The 19,895-nt window shown below is 32.5% G+C and overlaps 1 protein-coding gene across 3 annotated transcripts in view; it reads right to left on the minus strand.

Annotated features, from left to right (window-relative positions):
• Window positions 1-293: 293 nt before the first annotated feature.
• LOC127716432 (putative mediator of RNA polymerase II transcription subunit 26) overlaps window positions 294-19,895 on the minus strand; it is a 43,104-nt gene continuing 23,502 nt past the window's right edge. For 2 of the 3 annotated variants that reach the window (XM_052222619.1, XM_052222621.1), the window contains 10 exons: window positions 18,045-18,149; window positions 15,611-15,691; window positions 15,005-15,094; window positions 13,988-14,077; window positions 13,332-13,409; window positions 11,795-12,013; window positions 7,659-7,872; window positions 6,193-6,273; window positions 1,520-1,618; window positions 294-996 (listed from right to left, as the gene is read on the minus strand). In XM_052222619.1, the coding sequence (XP_052078579.1) occupies window positions 661-996; window positions 1,520-1,618; window positions 6,193-6,273; window positions 7,659-7,872; window positions 11,795-12,013; window positions 13,332-13,409; window positions 13,988-14,077; window positions 15,005-15,094; window positions 15,611-15,691; window positions 18,045-18,149 (1,393 nt within the window). In that variant the 3' untranslated portion in view covers window positions 294-660. The remainder of the gene's footprint in view (window positions 997-1,519; window positions 1,619-6,192; window positions 6,274-7,658; window positions 7,873-11,794; window positions 12,014-13,331; window positions 13,410-13,987; window positions 14,078-15,004; window positions 15,095-15,610; window positions 15,692-18,044; window positions 18,150-19,895) is intronic. The other variant, XM_052222620.1, reaches the window with a different exon arrangement.

Here is a 19,895-nt window from a genome sequence, read left to right on the forward strand (position 1 = left end):
AATAAATCAATCTCTAAAGCGCAAAAATAGAAAGAAAAACAAAAATACTAATAGTCAAAAATAATAGATGAAAATCTGGATATACGCAATTGATTAGGCTAAGCTGCCAAATATATTCACAGACCAACGAAGATAATGAAACTATTTGTCCAGGTTACCTATTTCTAGAATAGATACTGGTATGAAGTTTTTACATACCCTTGTTTTTCGTGACTTTTTATGATCTGTAACCAGTGTCTCGGCTTTAACATAATTTAAACATACATAATTACATAATGTTAACGTTTAAAACGTACTGTGAATTAATTTTTATTCGTGAGGTACCAATTTTCTTGTATTTCGTATGTATAGGTTAACCACACAAGGGTTTACATGTTCAACAAAGTATAAGTTTTCTAAAGGTTTGTATGCAGACTTTGGCAAAACCAGGAAATCATACATCAATGAATAATAAATTTTTCTCAATCCACAAATATTGGTATCCACGAAAATAATTGATTCCATAATTATAGAACTGAAACTAAGTAATCCTGAAGGCAAATTTGAGGTTCTGGTGAGGCCCGTTCTAAGTTTAAATGATCTCCAACGTTTTATGGATCTATATTTTAAATAATCAATTGATTTTTTAATGCTAAGTGCATTTGGTTTTTTTTCTTCTGTCTAACTGTGATGTGGACTTTCAGGTTGTACAACTCCTTTAGCCAATAAAGGTCCATTCTCTTTGTTTTTGCGACACAGATAAAGAGCAGGCCAAACTACGTATTCGATTACAGTTCCTGACTTTGTATATTCTTTATGAGTGTCTTTATTTAATTTTTCTCCTTCTAAAGGCGATACGTCCAGGTATAGTGGCGGATCCTGAATCACAAATTGCCAACATATTTTCAAACATGTCTCAAAATATGAACTTTTTTGCAAGATACAAAGTATGTCCCCATTAAGACCTGGACTTAAATCTTTTAGTTTCTTCTTGTATATGTCATCCTTTACTACAGTCTGGAAAAAAAGCAATACAAATTGATGACAGATTTGGAAAACCATATTATGGATACATAGTGATATATTGACACAAACACGATTAAGATAACTCAGAAGATAAACTATGTGATTTTATCCAAAAAATAATATCAATATCGAGTGTTACTGTTGAGTAACTGTTTTGAATATTTCTTACATTTGCAATACTTTACATGCTGGAGATTTTCATTAATAAAATACTTAATATTTTTTTTTCAAAAAACTTTGTAAGGAATTGAAAGATAGTTGTCAAGACAAAGGCTCTTCCCCTGCGTAGGATTTATACAAAATGGAATACAAAATGGGCGGTTTAAAACAAGCGTTTATGGAAACATGGATTTTTTTTATCTTTTTGTTTTACTTTCCTAGGATATAAAATGCACAAGCTTTTCTAAACGGTCGAACTTTATCTATATTTGTAAAAGCAGGACAAAACTATTAATTAAAACTGACAGTTTCATAAGCCAGCTAATGCTAAATATATTTTGTGTTTTTTTTTTACCTCTGTGAGAATCTTAATATTTGCCTCTGCCATCCTTTTCCTGCTGTCAGTAAAATTTTGCCGTTCTGTCGCTGGAATTTGTGACCACAAGTCATTTACCTATAATTAAAATATGCGTCATCAATTTTTCTTATTCGATGGTCATAAAATGTTGAATTTTGTGACTTCATAGTCACTTGGAAAACGATTTTTAGATTAGTGCTTCCCAATTCATACTTACAATTGCAACATCAACCATTATTGAGCATCTGACTGACAGAATAGAATGGGATTTAGTGACAAAAGTAATACATTGACTTATTTATAAATTAATCTTCTATACTGATGACCAAATTTCGCAAACATTATTCAAATAGCTGATAACAGCTGACCAAATTTTTTCGTGTTTTGTTGATTTAAAATATATTTCGTATATTCTTAGCTTCGACCTTCAGGAAGATGGGGTTTTAATACCTTACGGAATTCTGTCCTTCCATCTGATTAATATTGACGTACACTACTTGTGCTTTTAACTATTTAACTCGCGTACTGTATAAAAACTTATCATAGATACCAGGATTAAAATTCTGTACGCCAGATGCGCGTTTCGTGTATGTGCGAATAGCTCTTGATGTCATTTAAAAGCGTATTGTATCACTGTAATCAAAACTTTGTAAAGGTCATCAATGGATTCATAAGTGTAAGAATGTTCTTAGAGTGCTTGGTTTATATTGTGATTTATATTCCCTGTTTTGTCCCAAATGAAATATTGAGTCTAGTATATCAATATGAAAATGTTTCAAGTTGTTGCATAAACTCCTGAGAAAGTAAAACTGAATTATATTTTTCCCCTATTAAGCATTGACAATAAATATCCAAATACGGCTAGACTAGAGATTGTTGGTGAGAGTTGACAAGATTTAGATATTTCAGTTTCTCACGGGAAACTCTACACAAAAATTTATGACAAAAGGGACGATTTCTCGTTCAATATTGTTAATTTATTTTTTTTGGAGGAAGATATTCCTTTGGCACAATCTTACGGTGTTTATATATCCATACTTGTTCGATATGCCTGTGTCTGTTGTGATGTTTTGGATTTTAATGAACGTAATCTATGTATTACTTGTAAAATCATTAAGTCAAGAATTTCGTTACCACAAATTACTTTGATACCTTTTGATATAGTCTTTCATATATACAAAGATATGGTTTGGAAATTTGTTGTAACTGTAGAAAACAAACGGGAAAGAACATCCTAAATTTTACGGTGATGTTGTTAACCGAGTCCCTAAATCAAAGTAAACTTATCGAGTCTTTAATTAAACTTATTCTAAAAGGTTACCAATTTAATACTTTAATTAGATCTTTGAATATTGTTTCTATCGGTATAAATACTGATTTGGTTAAAATTTTATTAAAACATTAGTTAAAAACCAACTAAATATTAGTGTTATACATTGTTATATATTTTAGCATTGAACAAGGTAATGTTTCTCTGAATGATAATGACGTCTTCACACTAAACCTATTGGATGGGTTTTGCTCATTGTTGAAGGCCGTACGGTGACCTATAGTTGTTAACTTCTACGTCATTTGGTCTCTAATGGAGAGTTGTATCATTGCATGGCAATCATACCACATCTTCTTATTTTTAAATAGCTTGGCCAAGAAAGAAAAACTGCAGGTTCGATAAACTGAACATTAAACCAAATAATTTATGTAGTTTCTATAATCTTATATAACATATTGTTTGTCCACGAAATATATGTTCCGTCAAAACCATCAATGGAATATGGTGTGTGCATGGTAGCAAAACAGAACGTTTTTTGGGAAAAATGCAATTGTTTATCATTGAAATGCTATAGATGCACCTTTTTGTATTCAATCAGATAAATAAATGAGCCACTGTTTTAACACAATATTATTTGTATTATATTGTCAGGTTCGTTTGGGTTTTATTTCGAAAGCAAAAATACAAAGCAATATATATAATGTATGTTTACATCTCGATATCGACATATAAACTAGAAAACTGACATATCACAGAGAGCCCCGGTTGCGCAATTTTATGCGAGCCAAACACCAGTACTGCATACTGGTGCAAACAAAACGACACATGTACTGGGGTAATATTTTCATGGATTTCAAGTTTCAACCAAATCATGAAACTGAGTGCCATATGAAATAAAATTTTCTTTATTGTATTAATCATAAAACCATGTTATTTGAAAATGGTGAAAAATAGATATTTTGAAAATGGCAGCGAACGAAACTTTTAACACAAGAAATAAGTGAATTATTACATATTCTACCTAGATACCTTTTTTTAAAATTCCAGGCACTTTAAATGTTTACGTATATATTGAATATTGACACCCATTTTGAAAATAGCGGCTGACGAATAAATTTTTACACCAGAAATTAATTCAAAATATCAGTCATATAATTTAAGACAAAGAAATTAATTTGGATAAGCATAATATTTTGAAATCATAGCGTAGTAATTTAAGAATTTGCTTAAAGAGAGGCGGAAAATATCAAAGAGATATTTAAACTCAAGTCGAGGAGAAACTTGACTCGCCATGACAAAAAAAGAAGGACAAACAACAGTATACAAAACCAATGTAGAAAACTAAAAACGGTGCATTATTAAATCCAACAAAAACCTTCGGTGATCTCAGGTGCTCCGGAAGGGTAAGCAGATGATGCTCAACATGTGGCACCCATCGATTGGCTCATGTAAGTGTCAGTTGGAATCCTAAAACACAGGTACAGTATACGACAATCAATTGAATAGACACTTAATGGAAAACGTTATCTATGCTATAGTCTATTCTGGTCGATTGAGTAACGTTGTAGGACCAATCGATTTTTGTGGGGTATTTGCTATCACTTGTATTCCAACTCTATTTATCTACTCAATCGATTCTTTACACATAGTTACATAGTGTTCACTCAATCAATTCTATTATTTCAATTTGCTAGTAGCACGATCGTATCAAATATCCATAGTTTTGAAGTTTTTGCATTTATAAAAATAAATCTTTCAGAATACTTTGAATTATAACAAAAGCATCCTACAGGTTCTTGTGTTCATAAATTATTGATGGACAGACAAATGGACGGACAGGGACATAAATGGACAGAATGAAAGATAGACCGACAAAATTGAAAATTATTTCGATCCTGTATCCCCATGCTTAGCCCTTATAACTCTTCATTTTGGTTATATAGCTTTTCAACTGTTTCGGTTATTATACATACATCCTTGGTTTCAAATATTCGGCTCTGAGCTGAAGGTATATCTAGTAAAGAGCGTCGGAAGTATGAATTCTTAAATCCGTATATTAATTAATAGTAGAGCATTTGCCTTTACTACAGAACGTTCTAATTACAATCCGGTTATGAATGTTGTTTGGATGTTTAGAGTTCCTTCGTTAACTTATATTATAGTCTGAAGTAGAACAAATTCTAATTAAAATTTCGCAAATGCTCCTGGTGTATGTTAGCTATGAATTTAGGTACATATTTCTTTACCACAGGGTACTTGTGATATGGGGAAAATGGACTTATTTTCGGCCAACTATGCTTTAAATAATTTGATCACTCTAATGAACGGTTAAAACATGCTGATGCTACTACTGAATAACTTTTTTTCCTCCCATATCTTAAATTTTCATTCATAATTTATTGTTGCAAGTGTTTACTATTCTCTGAAAAATATGTCTATCAAATGACTGAATGAATCAGAGCAAGATATGTATACTGAGTGCCATTAGAAAGACAACATCTACATTTATTTTCCATTTAATAGAATTAAAACCTATATATATCATTTGTGATTTTGAAGACTTCTTACGAGATGAATACAGAACATTTCGAGCAATTTTCAGAGATTTTTTATTTATTTAAAAAAAAACATTCTTTGCACTTGCTCCATTCTGTTCACATTTTAATAAAAACGTTTTGCATTTGAACCCTTTGGAACTAATCGCAAATTCCGAATTGAAAAAATCGGTGCAAGACCAAACTGTTAGCAAAATGATACAGGAATGCATTGAAAGAATATTTTTTCATTGTGATTTAAGGTAGATAAACTGCAAATCGCCATCTTGGATTGTAAAATAGCATTTCACAAACGGTCTTGTTTTTTGCTTAAATCTGCAAATTTTGAGACGGAATGACAATTAATGTGTAAGACTGTTTATTTAAATAATATAAAATAAGTGATTTATTGCATTATTTAGTCTGTTTTTACAAATGCCAAATAACTTTTTCGTTCGATTCATTTTTTTAAGTTCCCAAAATAAGGAGAGAAAACTCTTTTAGTAAATATTTTATAAAGAAATGAAAATTTCTTGTTTACTTGTAGCAATAACACAAGTTTGGTAACACTATTTTTTATTTTTATTTTCTAAAAGCATATAATTACACCTTTCTTCTTATATTTTATTTCAAAATTCTATCTGATAGATTTCTTTCTATGCACAAAAATGTTGGTTTTTTTTATGAATTAACTATACAATTTAGCAATTTTGCACAACTTGTAGCTTGGAAAACAGCAGTGACCTATACTTTTTATTATATTGTTTGAAAAAAAGCATGGTAAAATCTACATTTTGGCAAAGTATCAGAAAATTCTATAGAAGGAAATATTAAGTGATGATCAATCTTAAAAAGGGACAACCTACCTGTGTACTAGATGGATTGGTTAAAAGTAAAAAAATACCAACTTGTTCTTTAGCTTTCTTTCGACAGGTTTTATATATAACCTATAAAATAAAATAATTAAACGGATTCTTGATGTATACATTTGGCTATACTTTATCAATACACAGGGATTCAAGACACTATTATCAAATTGTTTGCCGAAAAAAATTCTTTTATGTCTTATGTATCGATTTTATCAGTATGTCCCTTTTATAGTAAATATGGATTCTTTTATCAAAATAAAAGATAAAATGTGAACAACTGCTAGCAAATCGACTGATTATATAAATGTTAAACACGCCTCAGATAATGATGCATGAATATTGAAGACAAGCTAAACATAATTTAAAAACTATTTAGATCTTGGAACATGCAAACACAATTTCGATTATATCAAGTCTTCAAGTTAATGAAATTGCCTCAATTACTTTTTAGACCTCAATTATTAATGCACTATCTATCAAAAATAAGACAACAAGATTTAACCTGAATTCGGCGAATATCGTTGTCAGAAAATAAGATAAAAGGTATTTTTTTAATACATGTAAATAATAAATTACAATAATGTATATGATAAATAGTCGTATATGCTGTTCGGTGTGAGCCAATGCTCCGTGTTGAAGGCCGTACCTTGACCTATAATGGTTTACTTTTATAAATTGTAACTTGGATGGAGAGTTGTCTCATTGGCACTCATACCACATCTTCCTATATCTATGTATATAAATGAGTGAAAATTCAGTCATTAAACGCAGAACTGCTTTAAACCTTTTGTGTGAAAAAAACCACCGAAATGAACCAATGACTCATTTAATAATCGGGCTTCATTTGTGGTCACAGATTGTCATTTCAAAGCATTTTCAATCAAAATTTTGAACATTTATTAACTATTCTTATGCACTTTTAAGACATTGAATCAAAAAGTGTACCAATATAAGCAAAGCATTCAAAATTGTCTTTATAACTTTTCAGTTATAATTTCTATTAAAAATGAAAGATACATTATTTTGCGACCATAGGATTGATTTGATTTGTTATGTAAATCTTGCCGATTCCATTGGTCCTTTTAGACGCTACAGGTAAAGCTGAAATAGGTTTGAAAATACGCCTAATTCCAATCGTTATCTTTCCGTCAAAGTGTTTGATTTAGGTGACAATATTTGACGTCATTAGTGCGTTTGTTGGGCAGTACATTGAGCTAAGGGATGCATATTCTAATGGAGATAACTTCCTTATGACTGCTTTGATTACTGTTTTTAAATGATCAAATTAATATATTTCATTATGCAGGGTTGGATTAAGTACATAAGAATAAAGACCGGTGTTTGAAAAAATGTCAAGCAGTCACAATACGTTGTCAGTTCAAAGATACAGGGATCCAGTTAATTAGCCCAAAAAACATTTAAATGATGTTAGCGTATAGTTAAAGAGTATTTCTGTAACTAACCTTAATTAGACTAAACAAATGATAAACAAATTGTTCATGTTTATCACGTTTTTTCTTCAAATACTGCTTTTCCAACGCTTCCAAGGCATCTGTCCACTCATCATCGTAAATCTTGCACCACTTTTCCGCTAACTTCGTTGCTCGATTTGGATCATTTAGGTCTGTTATATTTGGGTTGTTTTCTGTGAGCATTGAACCAGCCACACTGCTTAACCTTTGATCACAAATATTATCAGTTCATAAAGGTTCAAAACTAGACCAATGAACAGCTCTTAACAGACTTTAATATAAATCAAAAATCATGTTTAGTCTGTCAGACAATTTTCAGACTTATTCACTGCGGTAAATTCAGTACTGTTCATACATGTCGCTTGAAATCAATCAAGATCTATTCAGTTTTTGTTTGGACTGTAAAGTTATTTACCCGTACGATTAACAACATGATAATACTGAATTTCTTAAATGCATGCTAAAGCACTAGATTGACAAAATATTTGAACGGTACTGAAATTACAACAGGAAAAGTCTGAAAGATGACTTAAACTCTTGACCAGATTTACGTTTTTTTCATACTTTGTAAATGATGTTACAATAGAAATGGCCGTTTAAAAAAAGGTAGATACCAAGGGAACATTCAAAACACATAAAGTAGGGGTGAACTGACAATACTATGGCAAAAAACGAAAGACGACGACAAGACACACAAGTTTACAAAACACAACACAAAAAACGAAAGACTGAGCAATACGAACACAATCAAAAACTAGGGGTGATATCAGGTACTCCGAATGGTGAGCAGATTCTCCTCAACTAGTTGCGTCATATTCCTCATTATTTGTTCTAATTCGGTGATAAAATTAGTTCGGTGATGTCAACATCAAGGAAAAGAGGATGGGATTGTGATCCAGACCATTGGCACATATCCGCGGTTATTTGGGACACATATATGTCATAACGAGGAACCAATTTGTTATGGCGTCAGTTAAAACTTTTATAGGGATAATTTCAACTTTACAACAGAAGCTTCCTTGTATAAGACCTCCAATGCGCACCCATTCTGTCCACTAGTTTTTATGTACTATTACTAAATAAAGAGCCCTGTGCTGTAAACTTTACACTAACTCTGTTTTTTCAGACAATCACAAAAAGCAAGGGAGAACCATAACTACAAAATAGCATATGTGAAATAATCAAAATCAAATATAACATCATTTTTTGTCATTGTCATTATGTCATAAAAAGTGCTAAATATATCCAACTTAAATTTGTGCAACACTTACCAAACAATCAATCATGAACTGTTATAGTCTTTATCATATTTGAAAGCGGTTCAAATCTTTCATTGACTTTTTTATGTTTGTTCTCCCTTGTCAGGGGTTAGGTTTTGAGCACTTGTTATAATTTCAAACCCAGTCATTTTCTGTATTTGCTTGTCCCAAGTCAGGAACCTGTTTTACAAACTTGTTACCGACCATGTCAATCGGTGTGGAAGTTATAAAGTTGTAAAGAACAGATAGAAATATGGAAACACTCACAGAAACGTACTTTTTTTACTTGACCAGACGGCAGTATTGGACATGAGATAATATCTGCAATTGAAAGTCTAAAAATGGAAAACCACCTGGAAATGATAATCTGAATGCCGAACTGTTTAAAATAGACCCCGACTTATCAGCCATCCTGCTCTATAACACCTTTAAAGACATCTGGAAAAAAGCTCAGATATCTTACGACTGGAATAATGGCACTATAATAAAAATATCCACAAAGGGAGCATTAACTGATTGTAAGAACTGGCGCGGTATTACACTACTTTCAATCCAAGTAAGATCATGGCAAAAATTATTATAAGACAAATTGCATACTCAATTGATGACCTCCTGCGTAAAGAACAAGCAGGTTTTCGCCCTAGGAGAAGTTGCATCGACCACATCATTACATCAAGAAATATTGTAGAACAATGCACAGAATGGCAACGGCAACTGTATATAAAATTTGTCGACTTTGAGCAAGCGTTTGACAGCATCCACAGTGATAGTCTTTGGAAAATATTAAGATCATATGGCATTCAACCACATCTTATAAACCTCATAAAACCATTCTACAACATCTAAGGTGGATGGTTGGGTACAATGATATATACTTCTAAGGAAAAACAGGGGTAAGACAAGGATGTGTCATATCATAGACACTTTTCATCATAGTCATAGACTGGATAATGAGACAGACCACTGCTGATACACCAATAGGCATTATATGGGGCACCTTCACCACTTTGAAAGACCTAGATTTTGCTGAAGACCTAGCATTAATGTCTCACACACACACCAACATATTCAAGATAAGACCACAGAACTACAAAAATATTCAGGACAAATGGGACTGAAAATCAACACCAAGAGAACTGAAATCATGACGCTAAATGTAAATAATCCGAGTCAGTTTTACTGGATGGAAAAACATTACCACATGTTGACACCTTCACATACCTTGGCAACACTGTTACTACCAAAGGTGGAGCAAATCTGACATCAACAGACGACTATCTAAAGCAAGGCCAGGTCTTAACAACCTGCAGGCTGTATGGAGGTCAGGGAAATATACCATCCGGACCACACTCAAACTTTACAGCAGCTGTGTCTTGCCTGTACTTTTGTATGGATCAGAATGTTGGAGGATCACGACCAAAACAAACTGTCTGTATTCCATACCAAAAGCCTCAGAAGGATTCTACGAATCATTTGGCCACAAACAAATTTCAAACCAGAACCTTCTTACCAGATGCCAGCGAGACGATATAGCCACAACTATAACGAGAAGACGCTGGAGGTTGATTGGACATGTCCCATGGAAAGAAAAAGAGGATTTCACTAAGACAGGACCACAGAAAGTAAAAGAAAGAGAGGAAGACCCAAAATGACATGGAGGAGAACTGTAGAGGCAGAGGCTAGTCAACCTCAATAGGCATGGGATACAATACAGAAACCTGACAACGACCAACAACGTGGAAAATCTTCGTTACTGCCGTACACGCCAATGGCATGCAAGGGCAGTAAGTAAGTAAGTAAGACGGCAGTGTTGGATTTCAGACTACTTGAGATCTTCTCCCACCAAAAACAATTGGTTAAGATCTTATTTTTTGGTTAAATAGCAATTATTTACGTAACGACGCTATTTCTAAAATATCACTCTATTTAAAGGGAATGTGACCTAGTCTTCAATCTTGCAAAAACAAAATTGTGCTGAAAAATAACTGTCAGGCATATGCAAATGAGACAGTAATACAGACACAGGTTTCTATCCACTGAGTAACTAGACTTTGTCAAAAGATTTTTTAAACAGAAATTTTCAAAGATCTTTCATCGAAATCAATGTTTGCAAATGCGAAAAAGACAGGGATAGTTCACATGTACATGCTTACTAGCCGACGAGTTTCATAATGCATAAAACAAATAAAACATAAATTGCATATACAATTGGACAGCTATACATACCACATCGATCAGTCACCAACTCCCGATGACAAAAATGTAACAACGAAAGACACAAAACAACAGAGATGATAACCTCGTTTTCAGTGCGCGTAATGTTTTGACCATTTTTTTATAAAGGTAAATCCCACAATTAAACACATGAACCGTCCATCTACTAACATGATGAACACAAATATAAAAAAGGAGATGTGGTATAATTGCCAATGAGACAACTCTCCACAAGAGACCAAATGACACAGAAATTCACAACTATAGGTCACCGTACGGCCTTCAACAATGAGCGAAACCCATACCGCATAGTCAGCTATAAAAGTCCCCGAAATGACAAATGTACATCAATTCAAACGAGAAAACTAACGGCCTAATTTATGTACAAAATAATGAACGAATAAAAAATATGATACACAGAAGCAAACGACAACCACTGAATTATAGGCTCTTGACTTGGGACAGGCACATACAGAATGTGGCGGGGTTAAACATGTTAGCGGGCATTTTCTCTTTGCTGTGTCTACTTTTGAAGAAAGAGAAACAGGACAATACGCGAATGGGCTTAAGGCGAATTCAAATTGATACATGTGTAAACGCAAAGTATAAATACAATTGCTACGAAAAAGGCATTTTTCGATAAATTTGGATTACCTATTCAAATAGCCATTCTTTTCAAGTGCCATTTTCTCTATTTGTCTCCTGAGATCATCTAAACAATTTTCAATGTGTGACATGCTTTGCAAGAATGCAGGTGGACAAAGCGAATTATCCGTGGTTAAATTTCTATGATTTAAATGCTGATTTTTACAAATAATCGCCAGTCTTTCAGCTTCTTTTGTCATGGCTTGAATTTTCATGTCTGGCTCCTGTCTGGTAAAATATAACTGGATTACAATGTGCAAATATAGATAATTGAACCTGAGTGACGGATTTACATTTTAAGGTGTTACGCCACAGGACTAGAGAATATAGTTACAATAGCACGTTGATACTCGAGAGATAATGTCGGAATGTATTCTCTACTCTGTATTCTACACTATCACATATTCTTATCAAACAGAAACTTTCGAGTTTTATAAAATGGTATTTCGATGAATTTGTGTGTCATTTGTATCTCATTACAATTCATTACAATTCATTTCTCAGTAATAAAGAAAATACAGTTGACTTGACATGTCAATGTATACGTCCGTAGCATATGTGAACCGAAAACAGTTATATTATAATAGAGTTGACATGTTTCTGCAAACACAAAGTGTTCGAGGTGAGAATTCGGATTCGTTTGAGTTAATAAAATAAACTGCATGAACTCAAATTGGACATGTTTGGTCAATACATGATTTAAAGAATACGTTTGAACGAGTTCGGCCTGTTTTATCCAGACGATCACGTTTGGGGGACAGAACACGTTAGAGAACGTAAAATAAGTGCCATTGTAAATTTTAAAGATTTTTAGCATATTATGATGATCAATTGCGAATAAATTTACACAATCCGTCACACACAAACATTTGCATACATTTGTAAGCTTTAAAAAATATATCAAAACTATGAAAAAAAAGATGAGACTCAAAAGGAACATTCATAATACATCTTCATTTCAATAAATAACAAACAGGACATTTTGTCATTATACATACACTATACATTATTTCCTGAATACCTAGTTAATGAAAAGAAAGTGATATAATTATAAGTTTCAAAAGCAACAAAACTTGTTTTTAAAATGTTTCATTTTTAAAGCTAAAATACATGCTTACTAAAACAGATTATCATTTTTTTTAATTATGTTCCTGTGGTGTTGGCAATAACCCTATCTGACTACGACTGATAAGTATACACTTTTTGCTAGCAATAGATAGTCAAATATCTATAATCTATAAATGGTATTATGGGTTGACAGGCTGCTTGATAGCATATATTCCATAATCATACACTATTGGATATCAAGGTATTGCACAGAGTGTTTTGACCCACTTGAAAGTCAGGCTTTTAACAATTAACATTCTTAAAAACTTTGAACATAAACACGATCTGTATATAGCTCCAAAACACAACTAATACATTGTATTTAAAATGTACAACTTGTTGTCTAAATCATGCGAATTAAATTAAAAACCTTGTAGTTTAAAACCAGCATATATTTATATTGAACACTTATTTTATATATTGGGTTATGAAAGTATACCTAATTATGTCATCTTCATCCTGCTTTGTCCGCAAACTTGATGCCAAGAATAAAACAGCAGATGATGGTCTATCCTGTCTGAATTAGTAATTAAAATCATAAATTAGCAATAACATGTAATAAAGCAGCTATAATATTTATTAATTTGTTGATCCAACATTATAAATATGGGAAGCTAGATACATATCATTATATTAGTTAACCAAGTATCATTTCCGAATATGTTGTGTCATTAAATCATACTGAAGAGTTCCTATATTGTACGCTAAAACAGAAAAATACTTATAAACATTGTTAATAACATAAACGGTATCAATTTTTCTGCACCAGATGCGCATTTCGACAATCAGTGTCTCTTCGGTGATAAGTTATGCACATTAGATTAGTTTTATTTATCCCATGGAAGTGTCTGGGTTTCATTTACTTATGATTTGCAAATGCCCCTGAGGCATCGTCTATCTATTTAAGAGGTTTTGAATGATGCCAATTTATACGGTCATTCATGTCGAAATTGATATATAGAAATATGTTTTTAGCATAGCTATTTACATGAATATCTGATTCAACAGTACAGATAAATACAGGGCCCTCCAAAAAATAACATCGCTACATTATGATTAGAGAAATAAATTGCGTTTACTCCCTCGCTGATGTACCTAGTCATACTGTTCCCTTCGCGTTCATTGTTTTTCTCTTGTGTAATCTTTTCTATGTTGAAAGGTTTGTCAGGAAAACTGCCATTGTCTCTGTAAAACAGAAGTCTTTTTTTCAATTACCCTTAACATTGATAACATTCTTTAAGACATTTTTGTTCGATTTAGCTTGACGCATCATCATGCAAACTGTTATCATACGTTTTACAGCAATAATCAAAGCCGCTAATTTTCACTTAATTCCCTATGTCTAATAATGTTTTCTATCAATTTAACCAACTGCAAAAAGTAGTTTTTCGCTGTTCTTTACAAGTCCATTCGTTTTTTGCTCCTGTTAAACGATTCATGAAAGGTTAATAAATGCACATTACAAGTATCCTGTATTGACCTACGTTTATCCAGTATAAAGGAGACGTGGTATCATTGCAAACGAGAAAACTATCCAACAGGGACAAAATGTCGTTGATCCAAGCAACCGTAAGTCACTTTGTAAGTCACCATTTTCCACATTTGAAAATGCCTGTACCAAGTCAGGAATATGACAGTTGTTGTCCATTCGTTTGATGAGTTTTGTCATTTGATTTTGCCATGTGATTAGGGACTTTCCGATTGAATTTTCCTCGGAGTTCAGTATTTTTGTGATTTTACTTTTCACCTCTTCAAAAATGAGAATGAGAATAATACAGTCAGCTTTAAACGGCCCCGATATGACAAAATTTTAAACAATTTAAACAAAACATCAACGCCAAATTACTAACCAAATAATACACGAACAAAAAACAGAACAGACAGCAAACAACGACAACCACTAAAGTAAAAGCTCCTGACTAGACACTTACATAATGAGGCGAAGTTTACGATGTTTGTGAATAGTGGTGTTATATCACAACATAAGAATGAAAAAAAAACGGTACAAATCAGTTAACAATGGCTGGATTCATCTAACTGGCACGAGGCCAATTTACAAATTTATATCATAGCACATAAAAAACGATCCAAAGCTCATTTATACTGATATACCTTGAAGATGATGTTCTTTCACTGTCATTGGCAACCTCTTCTGTTGTAACTGCCGAAGGATGTGACTCGTTTGGTGCTGGACTCACCATTCTGTAAACAGGTACATATTTGTGTATATTAAATTGTAAATAATACGCATTACATCCTTGAAAAAAATTAATATTATGTGTTATTACTTGAATGCTTTTTCATAAATTTAAAATCCTTTTCTGATCGGTTTAATGTGCAAGAACAATAGCTATCCCTTCTAAATAATATTTTAAAAGAAAGCCAATAATTTTGCACACAAATACATTACCATAGTAATTAGGAATTTTGATATATCCAAAAGAGACAAGTTAAAACTCTAACCAAAAGTCGCAAAATTGAAAAATTCAAATGATATCATCAATCCTAATACGTATGTCAGAAAATCAAAAGTAATCTCATCATAGATACCAGGCTTAACATTTTGTTCGCCAGACGCGCGTTTTGTCTACAAAAGACGCATCAGTGACGCTTCTATCAAAAAAGGAAAAGGCAAAATAAAGAACGAAGTTAAAGAGCATTGAGGACCCAGAATATGATTATTGAGATATCTTAATGTAATAAAGAATGAATATATAACTTATGTTGTTCTTGTCCTCATTTTCCATGGACTCGTCTTCCTTCTCAGAACGGTTGAGCAAGTCTGCAGATGTTGGCCTTCTGAAAATAAACATATAGAAATACAGATAAACTATAGCTAGCAAACATGGTCGTGTTTTCAATATGCGGTCAAAATTGTTGATAACAAAAATTCAAATTCTTTTCAATGCTATATTCATATTTTCTAAAGTCCATAATTTGTCATCAAACATTTTTTATCGAGGTAAAATCAATCAATCAAAAATGTAGCACTCTGCCAAAATATATTATGTAATCTTAATGAAATTGAATACAATTTAAACAGTTTTATATAGTTAACACCAGATAGCCTACCAATAATGCTAAATAGGGGACAATGCAATATTATTAAAAAAGCGTATCTTTCTCGAAGCATATCAAAAGCATCGAGACATATTTTTTTGAAGATTAGTATTAAGCGTCCAATGGCAAATGCTACATGCATATGAGACGGTAACATATTTTTTCGAAATGAATATGAACACTGCTATGTAGTAGACGGACGAACTAGGCTCGATGTTTTAACATTTAGTTCACAATGTAATTGACCGGGCAAATTATTCTGACTCCGAGCAGAAAAGTCTTTGCTATTTCTCCTAATGCAGTGTGATAAGCGGAGACGCAGCATGTCATAGTTTTAAGTAGGTTTTACCCGGCAATTGATCGAACCCATAATCCTCCGCCACTACCAGTTTACAACTTAGATAGTATGTAACTTATGTCTCAGCTATCATAAAAAAAGCTGAAATATGTGAGGCGAGTCATTAATTATAAACCATATGCCAGCTAAGATAAAGTTCTCAAAACGCCACGTCTTTTGATAACGTTTGTAAAAAATATATCAATATCTAGAGAAAATAAAAACAACTTATTTTTACCAATTTCGTATATTTCACCTCAATCAATTCACTTGAGGTTAAACATTAACAAGGTACATGACACGAATTAAAAAACATATCATATCAGTATGTTTTACATCCAAGTGTCATATAAATGAAAAAGTTCTAAAAAGTAAAATAACAAAAATACCGAACTCAAGGAAAATTAAAAACGGAAAGTCCCTTATCAAATGGAAAATTCAAAAGCTCAAACATATCAAACGAATGATCATATAAGATCATACGCAGTTGATGGAATTCTATGTTTGTCTGAATTATATATATTGCTTAAAAGAGAGGTGAAGGATAACAACGGGAAATTCAAACTCACAAGTCGAAAATAAACTGACAACGCCATGGCTAAAAAGAAAAAGACAAACAAACAACAGTACACAAAACGCAACATAGAAATCTAAAGACTGAGCAACACAAACCCAACCAAAAACTGGGGGTGATCTCAGGAACTCCGGAAGGGTAAGAAGAACCTGTTTCACATGTGGCACCCATCGTGCTGCTCGTGTTTGTACAAACCCGGTGATAAGTCTAATTCGGTAGGTCACATACGAGGAAAACGGGACGGAATCGTAGTTACGACAATTGGAACATATCTGTTGTCATCTATGAAACGGTCTACCAACTCGTGATGGTGTCCGTGAAATTTACGAAGGGGTGATTTCAACTTTACCAATTGGAACTCTTGATCTTAACATTGATTTAAATCGACTGTATTGTTAATGAAGATAAGGGGTCAAAATAAAATTGATAGAGTTGTTTGATAATTTGCCAAAATGAAGCTGCTATGATGTTTTTTTTTTGTAAAAATATAGTAAAATAGTAAAAAGTATGGGTCACGGAGCGTGTGCAAAATTGTCAGACTATGTATAGATTATGCATGGAAAAAACGATTTTATGTGATAGTGAGAAAACTAAACGATATAATTTCAAGATAAATATTAGAAAGATATATTACATGTATTTCTTATTTTTCGCTTTCAGAAAACAAAAAGAAATATTGGGATCATTGGACTCTTTATCTTGGTACAAGACAAAATAGGTAAATTCTATGCACATTCTTTTATGAAGATCGGGGTTCTAGGGGACGTTACAAAGTTGCATTGAGGTGATAGTTTTTTTATTTTTGCTCCGTGTGACTTTGTGATGAAGTTCAGCAATAAAAGCGTTTTTCTTTTTCCTTTTGTGTGTTTTCTGCTGTGCATGTACTGATTTTGTGAAATGGGTGGATACCCTATATCTTTACTTTTTTATTATCTGAGTCATCTCTCCTTATATGGCAAAGTTGAAAAAATGCATTATACAAAAAATCAACTGTAATATTTACAAAACAGTCGTTATAAAAAGATAAAACGCATAATGTTCCTCATTTAGGCGAAAAGCCTTACACAAATTATGTTCCTCTCATAAAATGTGTTATTTCATTTAAGATCTAGCTCAATTGTGTTCTGCTGTTTTACAAACTAAAATGGCGGATGACACCAGATCTACCTTAAGTCGATTACCTTTTGCTGTTTAGTCTTTCTGCTGTTCCTTTCTTCTTCTTCTTTTTCTTCGATGGATTTTGCTTCTTTCTATATGTATCTGTAACTGTATCGTCTTTTTCATGACTGTAATAGGTAAATGCGTGAAAAATGAATATACATGTACAAAATTAGAAAAGATATAGCCTCAGTTACAAATGTGCTATATCAATTCAATCAAATTGGAGTATCCACAATATGCCACTCTCTTTTGTTCATCTACTGATTTATTATTCAAAGTCACGTTGTTGGTCATTTGATGAAACTTTAATGATGTCGTAATAAAAACAAAAAAGGATATAATTTAAACAGATGCGTAAGATTGGATTCAGCATGAATGCAAATATGTTGGTTTTTTTTTTTTATTTTCAGAAAAAAATATTCTGCTCATTTTAACCGTTGTCGTAGAGCAATCTCTTTAAATATTCATTGTATGAACTCATAAATAGGATGTCATTTATTATTTATTTCTAATCTATAAAGCGAATAATGAATAACATTTTTTAATAAAATGTTGTAAATATAGTATATTGTTTGAGTATTAGTAATATTTAATGTAGTAATATTTGATATAAACTCATAAACTCTCGGAATTTAAGGTTTTCAATGCTCTTCAACTTCGTTCTTTATTTGGCCTTTTCAACTTTTTTGATTTGAGCGTCACCGATGAGTCTTTCGTGGACAAAAAGCGCGTCTTGTGTACAAAGTTCCAATCCTGGTGTATCTATGATCAGTTTATTCATGTTCGAATCACTGTTGTACGAAACGATAATGATGTATTCGACATTTAAAGAGTATAATTTCAATACATCTTTTTCAAAAAGACTGAAAATACGAAGGTGCAATCGAAATTCATAAGTAGAAAAAAAATACAAAAACCAAAATCAACTACAAACAACACCACAGAAAACACAATCTGAATAACGCGAGCGCCACGACATCCTGATCTACATTTATAGAAGGGTTAGCGATTCCATTCTCTACTAGTGGCATCATTCGTGTTGCTCTTATAAATATTCAGTGATACATGTACATGTACATGTAAGTCTCAAACAATCTCATTCGGAAAAACACATCAATAGTGTTTGATTTGCTTTAAAACTATTGTGTTGCGACCGCCACTGATGAGTTTAAATTATGTAGACGAAACGCAAGTCTGGCGTAACAAAATATAAGCCTGGTATCTTTGACGAGTTTTCACAATCACTAGGTCGATGTCACAAGGTTTATGGCATTTGTGCATTTTTTGTCTCATTCAAAAGTTTAAGTAAAAAAGCTTAAAATATATTTATTCAGATCCGCTGATAGCATTGTTTCGTTTTGGTTTTTGTTTTGTTTATTTTTTATTTGACGCAAGGCCTCCATGTTTTGTATTTTACGTGCAAACGTTTTCGCTAAATTACAAAAAGGAGACCTAAAAGTACAACCAGATTCATTTATGGTCAATTTGCTTGATGGAGTTTGAATCTTATTTTCTTGAAAATTTCCTAATTTATTACGGGGAATTTAAGAAAACAATATTATAAATCAAGTCAGTATCATCGAGGCATTGGTTACCGGTAATACCCTCGGTGACAAACAATCCACTAGCAGTGGAATCGACCCTGTTCAAGTACGTAATAAATTCCGTTTGTTCGACGCGCTTTTCTGGATATACTTTCATCCGGAATATTAAAATCCATAGTACTAAGTTTCGGCTTTCTTCTACTTTAACTAGCTATATAAATATTGTCATTGCATGTCAGTAGCTGCTAGTAGTCCTTTGTTGATTTATGTATCATTGACATTTTACTTAGTTTCTTCTGTTACCTATTCTGACATCGGACTCGGACT

Source organism: Mytilus californianus, unplaced genomic scaffold (assembly GCF_021869535.1).
Source record: "Mytilus californianus isolate M0D057914Y unplaced genomic scaffold, xbMytCali1.0.p SCAF_9, whole genome shotgun sequence".
Lineage (NCBI taxonomy): Eukaryota > Metazoa > Mollusca > Bivalvia > Mytilida > Mytilidae > Mytilus > Mytilus californianus.